Here is a 12,100-nt window from a genome sequence, read left to right on the forward strand (position 1 = left end):
CTGTCACAGCCGATTTTCTCCGGAACTACTGGACCAATCAAGTTGAAATTTGGTACACATATGTAAGTTTGTGACCCAAATACGGACATGTAACGTAAACAAATGAATTTTAAACATGGGGGCCACTTATGAATATGACGTAAATGAAAAAATGAAAAAATTAATTTTTTCAAACTATATCATGTTACATATCAAATGAAAGAGCTTATTGTAAGGATCTCAAATATATTTTTTTTATCATTTTAGAATAAACAGTTTAGAAGTTATTGAAGAAAATAGGCAAAAAATGACCATTCCCCCCCCTTATCTCCGAAACTACTAAGTCTTAAATAAAAAAAAAAATACATAAAATAGGTCTATACCTATAGATGACAGGAAAACCTATTCGAAATGTACAGTCAAGCGTGAGTCGGACTTAATTACAGTTTTTGATCCGACCCCTACGGATTTTTTAAAGAGATTTCATTCACGTTTCACATAAAAAATACATTGTTAACAGTGCCGGATTACTTAGAGTAGTAGTTTTCTTAGAGTAATTGGTGATAATTTTCTGATAAGATAATCATTTTAAATATTTAACGGTCTTACCTACTTACGAGTAATTGTAAGGTCAAATTAAAAATAATGTTTAAAAAAAATGTTAAATTGAGAGCTAGCTTAAAGTTTTTTGTACTCGTCGACTTTAATGGTTGAATTAATAAAGACTTTGTAACCAATAAGCAAAACAAGCACGTGCTTACGGCACCACTTTCAGGGGGGGCACCAAAATGCCAGGTTGAAAAAGGTGAACAAATTTTAAAATTAGGGACAGACACATCGTTTTTACCACACGATTTTCTTAGCTGTCCAAAAGCTAATTTGCAAAAATAATGGCGCGTAATTCTTTGGGAAACAATCGGTGGCAGTAGAAGAGTCGTGATTACATGCATAGATTCGATTTCAACCCACTCTTTTGCGGTTCGGCGTTAGGTCTTATGCGAGGCCTTCTGCCTTACGGCAAAGTTGATCTTCTGCCTTAATTACTTACACTTGGGCGTGGATCCAAATCCAAGCTTTCCTCTTTCGCAGCTGGGCCTACTGCCTTTCTCACACTTCGCCAATTCAATTCCAAGCTCTGCTTTCTTGCATATTTTATGCATGAAAACAACCTCGCTGAGACTCTTAAATATCGAGCCCTATGCGAAGCTAGGCTGATAGAAAACTGTCCCATCCCTTCTCTGTATGAAATCCTGGATTCGCGCCTGGTTGGGACTAAAACTAAAATTGCGTTTTTATATCGAAAAATTTTCGCGCTCGCTTCGCTCGCGTTTTCAATAACTTTATAAGGTATGATAAAGGTGACATTCGGGTGGCGACTGCAGCAATATTACTCTGTTGCAACGTTACTGCTGCAGTACTGTCAACTTCCGTGATAAAATGATGTGACTGATTTCCATACTAAAAGTAAAAATGTACAACTGTCTATCATATTGCATTTTTATATCGAAAAATTTCCGCGCTCGCTTCGCTCGCGTTTCTATTACTTTCTAAGCTATGATAAAGGTGACATTCGGGTGGCGACTGCAACAGCATTTAGGTACTCTGTTGCAACATTACTGCTGCGGCACTGTAAATTTTCGTGATAAAATGATGTGACTGATTTCCATTCTCAGCTGTAATGCGGCAATGAACTTCTCTAAATTTACCAAAAAATCAATGTAATCTTGATGACCCTAGGGAGAGGGGGCACCTAGAAATGCTTAGGGCATCAAAATATCTTAATCCGGCCACTGATTGTTAAAAATTGTGTAATATACGGAACCCTTGGAACGCGAGTCCGACTCGCACTTGGCCGGTTTTTTGTATGACGGTAGGTTTGCGCGTTGTAATTTTGACGGAGGTAAATATATTTTTCTTAATCTTCCTTTGAACACGAACGCTGTATGAACGAGATGTATTGGTGTATTTTAAATTCATTATACATCATAAGTAATATAGTCCGACAAAATAATTTTACAATACAATATTAATACTCTTTATTGTATGTATATCTAATACAGTTTACAATACATGTACAGAAACATAAACAAATACAATTGGATAGATGTAGGTAACAACAGGCGGTCTTATCTAAGTGTACGAACTTTAGGGAACGTTTGTATCTTCTACAGCGGGCTCAGCACGGTTCCATTTTTATCGACTATCACTATGCGCGTCCCTTTCGCACTTACATACTTGTTAGAACGTGACACGCATGGTGACAAGGGATAAAAACGCGACCGTGCTAAGCCGCCAGGTCGCAATTCCCAATCGATTCTCGTGAAATTTTGTGTGCACATTCGATGATAAATATGTATAGTTTTTTTAACTAGAGGCTAGTTATAACAGATATTTACTTTCAAACAAACATAAATAAACATATAAAACAATGAATGTTTATCTTTCAACATCATATCATATTTATTTAATTATAATATAAATGGTATGTTAAACTTTACTTTAGCTCAAGTTCATACTTAATATCTTCACCTAAATATTTTGTAATGTTATGTTCGGTTACTACTATGTTTATAAAACCTTAATAGCTAGCTAGTAGCGGGGTCTTCTGTCACAAGTATTTACAATACTTACTAGGAGATTCCAAGCATAACTAATTGTTGTGAAATGTTGTAATCCAAATATAGTACATTATTGTCGAGGCTCGGAAGTAGCTACTTGCAGGCTGAGGATTCGTATTAAACGGACGACCTTGGGAGAGTCCTTCCAGCCGAGTCATATATAGTGCTTTTCTCAAAAATGGTGCAAGAAATATAAATAAGAAGAAGTGTTGTTTTGAAAAGATGTGTCCCGCCGAGTTTGTTGCCGGTCCCATATTGGGATACCCTTCTCCAATTGAGAAGGAATTAAATCTTCTCGGGTCAGAGGTGTACGGTTAGAGCCGGCCTAGCTTGATTTGAATAAATACTTGAACGATTTTATGCGATCCTTTTATTTGAGTGCAATCCAAATACATCCCAATAGCGACTAGATATTTTAGTAGGCACTAGTATGGTTAACAAGTCCGAAAGTTTATTTCATGCACTGGTAGCATACTGAGTTAGCTGTCAAGTAATACATTGAGATACTACGCCCACCCGCCATCCTGTACAACCCCATGCTGTCTCACCGTCAAATATAATAGAAATATTTTACAGAATCAACGTTCTTACGTATATATTTTCACAGAAAAAAGTAGAAACAATTAAAAAAATTAGCTTTGCCGCCTTTTTATTTATTTAATAAAAAAATAGAAGTATATTTTTCTGCCGAAAATACGCCAACCTATTTGAGACAGCTAAATAGTCGCGGTACCAACATTATAAATATAAGTACTAATCATCTCTTTGGCCTGTGTCTTTATTTGATATGGCCATTTCAACTTTTAAAAAGTTTGGAACACGACAAATAATGGAATTTGTATGCAACATTGCAGTCCCAAAATCGAGACGCGAGATGCAATGTTTTTAACTTTTTAATTTTTGACTGACCATAAACTACGCGCTTCGCGACCAATTTTTTAAACGGTAAAGTCGACTTTGCCGTCCATTTTTGAGAAAAATATTTTTTATATTTTCATTTTTCATATAAACAGAATCAGTATCAGCCGCTAGTTAGTATTTCATAAATTATAATATAGTACCTAATCAATGTACTTTGTTCGCAGAGTATATTAAAACCCAATGCGTACATAGTAACGCAAGGGCCCACAGAAGACACGGTGCTGGACTTCTGGAGGATGATATGGCAGGAGCGGGCGGCTGCCATCGTCATGCTCACCAAGACATTCGACTTTATCAAGGTATGACCAATGAATGCCATCGTCATGCTCACCAAGACATTCGACTTTATCAAGGTATGACCAATGAATGCCATCGTCATGCTCACCAAGACATTCGACTTTATCAAGGTATGACCAATGACTGCATCGTCATGCTCACCAAGACATTCGACTTTATCAAGGTATGACCAATGAATGCCATCGTCATGCTCACCAAGACATTCGACTTTATCAAAGTATGACCAATGAATGCCATCGTCATGCTCGCCAAGACATTCGACTTTATCAAGGTATGACCAATGAATGCCATTGTCATGCTCACCAAGAGATTCGACTTTATCAAGGTATGACTAATATGAATGCCATCGTCATGCTCACCAAGACATTCGACTTTATCAAGGTATGACCAATGAATGCCATCGTCATGCTCTCCAAGACATTCAACTTTATCAAGGTATGACCATGATATAGTGACAATGGGTATAATGCTATTAACTTACTAAATATACTTAATGAAATAACTGATATCCTACCTCACAAGATCAAGATTGTTACCAGAGCGAATTGCAAAAAAAATGTACATAGTTAAGCACCTGTAATTAGTCTAAAGTTAATTGATTCCATTGTGTTACCACAGTCAAACCATTTCTATTTATGTTAGATGCATGAAAGTGTGTTAGCGTATGACTTATACGAATTAAGTATAATAAATACAATACACTACAATTGACATAGTTAATTTTCGTAACACAAATGAATCAATTAAGTTAAAACCAATCACAGCTCGTTAACTGCGCTTAATTACGTAATTTTTTGTTTGCAATTCACTCACCTACTCACTGTAGCATTTCAAATAAAGCCAATTTTAACTGCAGCCTGTTCATTAATATAAAACTCCAAAAAATACTATTGAAAACAATAATAGCAATTCGTGTTTTCAAACGGTTAACACCAAGTAACGAATATGATGTACAAATATAATATTTTTAAAGTTTTAACTTGTTAAATACCTGAATATGATAATGATAAAATGGAATATTCCCTATACTAAATATTTTACTAATGTATGTATTGAGATAAAATCATATTTTATCAAAAACTTCTTCGGTCAAACCATATTTAGTTATTTTGATATTGAAATGTTTACATAAACGTTCCACACAATATCAAACACTCGAAACATGAAAGTGAAAACCCCACTAGCAACCAGATTAGCATTACAAAGCAGTTAATAAAGTAAATGAGTGCTCAGCGCGGCTGTAACGGACTGAATGAGCTGCAAGTGCCTCATTTTCCCCCGTTTCCCCTTCACTATTATATTGCAATTTAATGCCGGTAATCCACCCGGTTTGCTGACACCAAAACAAAATACCGGTATGACTAAAAATCTAAATATCTCATAGCTTCCACATTATTTCTTTGATATTATAGAATAGTATTTAGGTAAGGATAATGATTGATCAGATTAGCTAAATTAAGTGCAAACATATACGTAAACAACCAAGATACCGAAATTGAAAACCGGTTAATTTGTTTGAAAAATATACCGGTATTCGGTCCCTGGAATAAAGTATCACGTTACCTACGATATTTTCAATATTTTACTTTTCGGATATTAGCAAACAACAATTGTAATTGTTACAAAAAGCATACCAGGGGCCTATACCACGAAACTTACAGTTACAATTTACAAGTGACAAGTTACAAATATGTATTTAGTACGACTGGGCATATCACAAAATTTACAAATGACAAAATTGTAATGGAAAATTTATACAAATATGTAAATTGTCGCGACAAATCTACAATTACGCGTATCACAAAATATTACAATTTACAAGCAATTTTCCGGAAAATTTGACAACTTTGTAATTGACAATTGTACGTAAAAGATTTGTGTTACAACTAATTGTAGAAGAAGGTATACATATTTGTGGAAATGTAAATACAAGTTGACAATTCTCTCGGCGTGAGTCAAGAGCTGCAAGAGCATAATACAATTATTGTAGATCCATTCTACCGCAGTACTTTTTGTTTCGTTAAAATGTTCAGTACCAGTGATAGTAGTAGCGAAGAAGAATTAGTTGTTAGGCGTTATACGTACAGCGATTGCATAAAACTGTAATTTTGTCTTGCATATACATTTTCAACCAATTTTAATGACAACGTAAAAAGATATGCTATTTATGCTCGTAAGGTATTTTTAACGATAAAAATGAAATACTCTCAGCATAAACTAAGTGAGGAATATTAATACATATTTGTCAATTTGTAATGAATACAATTCTACGTATGTCACTATATTATTACGTATTTGTCAAAAAACTAAATTGTAATAAATACAATTTCACATTTGTCACAATTATGTATGTTATCTTGACATACCCTCTATGTTTTGTGTTACGGGTCCTCAAATGCAAAATATTTGTAAATAGTAGAATTGTAATTGTAATATGTAAAATGATTGTGGTACGTATTTTTGTTTACAATTTAACAATATTGTCGAATTGTACTCTTGTAAAGTTTCGTGGTATAGGCCCCAGGTGGTCTACTCAATAAAATAGTTAACTAAGTATAAAATAATCTCCCTTTTCTATTTATCCGCCTAAGAATTTAAACCTTAAATTCTTAGGCGAAATGTTATAAGTTCTAAATAAACGAGATTCCAAGTTTGAAATCAGCATCTCTGAATAGTGCTGATTAGCAAAATAAGCAATTCAAGTGAAAGTGGGACTGGTCGCACTTTTACACATACGATTTTTAGGCAAGCGACCAACATGCTGAGATGGGGCCATTTCGTGGCACTTTAATCTTATTTTGTGTTTTCTTTTATACTATGTACTGTTCCGATTGTTTGTGCTTACGAATAAATCTATTCTATTCTATTCTATTCTATTCTATTAATACGTGAAATTAGGAATTACCCAGACAGAGGGGGTTTATTACAAACCAACATTTTGTATGAGGCTTGAGAGTGTACAAAACTGATCTCGACCACTAAAATATTACGCCATTTTACACAACCTGATAAGAAAACGCAAACATAATCGAAGAGTTTGTATACTACATTGAAAAACACCGATTGAGTACAGGACTTGACCACACATATTGCAAATTTTTGACAGGAAGTACCGTTTGGAAAATTTTGATATTTAGGCAAGTAATAGGCCAATGTCTGGCCTACAACTAGAAAAAAATTAGAGGTGTCGCTACTTCACAACGACACTAAAAAAATGTTTATTTTTTTTTACTTCATTTTTCTTTTTTTTTATATGACAACCAGGGACCGTTACCGGTATTCTGACTACAGGTTATTATTGAGGTATAACCGGTGTAATTTGAATTTGGGTATTTATATCACTTAAGCTCCGAATAGAGGTATTCGAATACCGGTATTCAATAGTGTTATCGGTTTAGCCAAGTGACAACAAATACCACTATTTGATAGTTTACTCCTAAAGCTATTACCGGTAATAAGTAAGTGCCAATACCGGTTGTAGTAGTACCACGATTCGTTCCTTCGCTACTCGTCAAGGACGTTGTCCGGCCCGCTTGTAAAGTTGTAAATACTTTAGATCCGGATCTTAGAATGCCCGTTTTCATGTTGGCTGGTAAAATTAGCTGTTAGGTGATGATTTTGAATGATAAATATTTAATAGCGTTCATTTGATTCATTTAATTGTTTTTTTTTTTGTTGATTTAATTGTATTTTATTACGTATGTAGTTTATAATCTCAAATATATGAGCGCCGATTAGACGTGCGCGCCGCCGCCATAAGGAGTCCGCGCGCCGCCGCCGCCGCCGGTAGATTAAAATGCGCGCCGAATATTTTTTATAAGACAGTATTATGCAGCGTTAAAATATGTAATAGGTTATAGTCCGATAAGAAATAGTTGAAATAGGCGCCATTTCCTACGTAACTCTCACATTTTTGACGTAAAATACTTACTTAAACATGGCAATAATTACGTACTTACGGAAATTTTTTGGTCATATAATTTAATTTCTACTATTTTATGTCGCACCAACACCATACTAACTATTTATTATGTGGCAGTACGATTTACATAAAAATGTGTTGTATATACCATGTACCTATGGGTAAAACACATTTACAAAGTATAATGTCCAGTGTTTTAACCGTTGTCGATTACAGGGCACTAGTGCCAAGTATGCGAAGAGTAAAATTATCACGTTTTCTGGTAGTTTTTATGAATATGAATATGAATTAAACAGAGGGATTTTAGGTGTTTCAAAACCTTTTAAAAAGTCATTACTTGTCGTATTGCAACGTAATGAACCAAATAGATAAAAAATATTATTACGGTTTTTTTTTTCCTGTGCGTTCATCAAGACATCAAGAGACAGACCCGATTTCATTTGAGAAATTTCTTACGAAAATATTGATAAAATTGCATGCATTGTTGTATACCATTGCTCAGATGTTGCTGCATCCTACGATACCCCGCTAAGTTTGATTTAATGTTAATAAAATGACGCCAATGACTGGTAAAATTTTACCACGTACGAGCTATAAAGCTTTTGGAAAAATATAAAAATAATAGGTTTTACTTTAGTTCATAACATAAGTTGACATTATCAGTAAGTGTATTTGTAATTAAAAATGCAATTATTCTATATTTATTAAAAAAAAACATGAATTTGACAAAAAAAACCTTATGCATATAAAGTACTGTATACTAACTAGGCAACGTCCAAAATACTAGACGTCTTTTCATTATGCGGCGTATCTTTTTATTTACACCGACTGGCAACATCCAACATATTTGACATACCTATGTTTTTTTCGAAACTATTATAAATAGATTTTTTCATGATTTTTCTACAATAAATAACCACATAATAAGATAATAACACCAAAAAAATGATACTAACACAGTTTTTTGAGATTTTTTTCCCTTGTCGATGTAAGGGTTAAGCATGGCTTTTCATTATACGTCTTAATCTCTTAATATTGAAAAGTTGAAAAATTCCACGCCGCCGCCGTGGATTTTTTTCTGGCGCGCCGCCACTCAATTTTTTTCGTCCGGCGCGCACGTTTAGCGCCACCCAATAGGCATTTAGCCGGCGGCGGTTCGCCGGTCAAAATTGGTTGGCGGTGGCGGAGAATCGGCGGCGTAGCCTTGAAAACTTGGTTTATGCGAAGAGAATTCAAACCTTAATTCATTTAATTTAATTTCATTTAATTTATTGAATTATGATAGGAAAAAAGTTTTTCATGGCATTAACTGTAGATAAGCAGCATAATGAACATCTCTTTATATTGTGAGGTTACTGTTAATTGAATCTATCACTAATTCACTACACTTTATAAAACAAAGTCCCCCGCCGCGTCTGTCTGTAACTATATGAATGTATGTTCACGATGAACTCAAATCAAAACCTACTCAACTGATTTTCATGCGGATTTCAGCTATCAATAGAAAGATTTTTGAGGAAGCTTTAGTTTAGGTGTACAATTTGTTAAGGTTTGTCACGGTGGTTTTCCTTGCCCGGCTGGGGCTTTGTCCTGAGGAAACCCACGGACAATTAAGGTTACTAAATTAACCAATCTAAATCTTAACCAAAAACTCAAGCAGGTGCTTACACTTATTTCCATCAACTATTCAGGGGTCTCTAAAGGATGTCAAAATGAAATGTTAGTTTTGTGACACATAATTTATTTCTATTCTCACACTGAGGAAGTTGTTCTACAAGTAAATCATTTATTAAGCTAGCATTAAGCACCTTATTCTATAATGTCAGACGATAGAGCCGGGTCGTGCCAAAAAATGGTTCTACAATGATTTACAAGCAGACCTATCTAAATTTGTTAGTACCTAATTTATCATTTGCCATCACATACGATATAATAAATTCTCTAACTATAAATTTGGAAAAAGCTTCTAGGATGGAAGGAAAGCGTACACCAACCTCATAACAATATTGCACCGCGGAGCACCACAGAAAGCCTAAGGCCTCAGCTTGAAGGTGTCGTCTCCTCCACCCAGCAGAAAAGCGAAATTCTCATGGCGAACAGCTCACCACACGCACTTGAAGTTTGATGGATATGGACGGACTTCCATACTCCGAAATAACAGCAACATAACAGTAGCGTGACATAACATAACATAACATAACATAACATAACACCCAGTCAGCAGCTGGAAATTCCTAGAGTGGATTCATCTCACAGCTCTAACAATCCCACCCAACCACATTGTTTCACCAGCAGATGTTGATGGCGAAATAACTATTATCTGAGCTTCCTAACTCATGGATGCAGCGGCTGCTGCCTAACCAAAACTCGGATCGATGCTACCAGAGCATGATGTTTATCGCTTCACTCTTCTATGTAAAAGATGCCCATCCAGGGCGAAAGCCAACCAGGAAATGCCTCAACCTAACTGTCCCTGGGATAACACAATCAAAATAACAGTAACTAATGAAATTCATGGAATAATTTTTATATGTAAGTCCAACATATAGAAATAAATCATATTTAATTATCTAAACATATTTCCACCTTTTTTGTATTTAAAAATTAAGTTTTGATTTAAATATTTAATTAATATTATTCCATCATTTTAGGATTTAATTTGAAGTAGCAACACCATCAGATTTAATTAGTTTCTAATTGGCCAAATGGTTGTCATTTGTTTTGTTGCTACATCAATGACTTCCTTGCCATAAAACAAAACTATACTATATTCGAGACAATCCTAAAAACGTTAAACTGAATTATACATGCAAAGTGCCGTGTCACAGGTTTTGTGTAATCCGTGCGAAGTCAGTGCGGGTAGCTATAGTCAAATATAATAGTTATTATATGTACGTATCGCCAGGAGAGGTGAATGATTACACACACTGCTCGCACAGACCACCTACTAATCGCAAAAATAGTATGAATGAATCAATGAGTGAATGTGACTTAAATGTACGATATTAAAAGCCTATAAAAACCCCTTCAAGAAACTTTTTTGCAGTTGATATCAACTTGATATTGGTACGAAATACGGAACCCTAAAAAGAATATTAATTTCAAAAATGTCTCAAAAATTGTATTGAACAACTATTTACAACTAATATTGCTCAAAGGTTAACTGGAAGAGATCCCTTAAAGGCATAAGTTCGCCTTTGTACTAATGACGAATGTTATTTTTCCTGTTTTGCTTTGATTTTTGTACAATAAAGTGTTTTACTACTACTACTACTACTATATTAAAGCAGAAGGAGTTGAAAATAAAGTTCCAGTTAATCCTTGTTTAATATTCGCTGAAAGTTGTTGAGCATTAGACTTTTCTGAGTGAGCACTCTATGTATTTTTATCTTTATGTGGTTAAATGCACGTAATGATTATTTTTAGATATAATTTTAATTTATATTTTTGTTCGGTAAATAAAACAAAAATATGATATGAAAAGTTTTCTTGATTTTTATATAAAGTACCATCTCTTAAAATATCGGTACCTAATTTGTTAGCACGTTATATAAAAGCAATAAATTCCCGATCAAACTAATCTGCATAGCATTTGCAACGACAACGTGTGTAAATATCATCGTTAATGTCAAAGTTCTATGAAAATATGACGTTTATATTATAATAACACTCCCTCACTTTGTTCTGTTCAAATCGGTGCAAAGTTAGCTTAGACAGACTCTAGTATCTAACAAGGTCACGCCGATGCCACACCGATAGCGCAGAATTTTGGCGGCGGCGGCGGCGCGGCGCTCATATTTCATATGGAAATGTTTTCTGGGATTAATTATTTTCATTAATTCATTCATTAACCTCGTGCCTTGAAACGGTCGGAACGCTCAATTTTACAGATTTCGAACCACTTGCTACGCTCGTGGTTAAATCATAAAATCTTTCGCTTGTACAGCGATCAATATAAGCATGAGCAAAAAGAATAGATAGTAAGTTACATATGTCTTTGGCATGAGGACTTAACAACAACTTTAACCTCTTGTCGCAAAGTTTTTGGTTACTCTTTGATCAATTGCAATGAATACCGGTATTAAATACGAAAACCATTACCGGTATACTGAATACCTGTTATTATTGAGGTATTAATGAATACCGGTATTTCATTATGTCAATTAGTGTACAAATAGCGATAAAGACAAAAACGGAATGGCAGCAATACCTCTAATGCGAATATAGGTATAACATTTTAACCGGTATTCGTTTGACAGTTTTTATACAGGTATTTAATAAAACCGGTTATACGGTCCCTGATGACAACTGGTATTCGTTTTTTCAGTATCGATGCCTGAATACCTAAATAAAGAACAATATT

At 34.6% G+C, this 12,100-nt stretch overlaps 1 protein-coding gene across 2 annotated transcripts in view; it reads left to right on the forward strand.

Moving 5' to 3' along the window:
* The window catches only part of LOC134798345 (receptor-type tyrosine-protein phosphatase kappa), a 316,272-nt gene that overhangs the window by 282,235 nt on the left and 21,937 nt on the right, over positions 1-12,100 (forward strand). For both annotated transcript variants that reach the window (XM_063770752.1, XM_063770753.1), the window contains one exon: positions 3,683-3,817. In XM_063770752.1, coding sequence (XP_063626822.1) covers positions 3,683-3,817 — 135 coding nt within the window. The remainder of the gene's footprint in view (positions 1-3,682; positions 3,818-12,100) is intronic.

The sequence above is a fragment of the Cydia splendana genome, chromosome 16 (genome assembly GCF_910591565.1).
Source record: "Cydia splendana chromosome 16, ilCydSple1.2, whole genome shotgun sequence".
NCBI lineage: Eukaryota > Metazoa > Arthropoda > Insecta > Lepidoptera > Tortricidae > Cydia > Cydia splendana.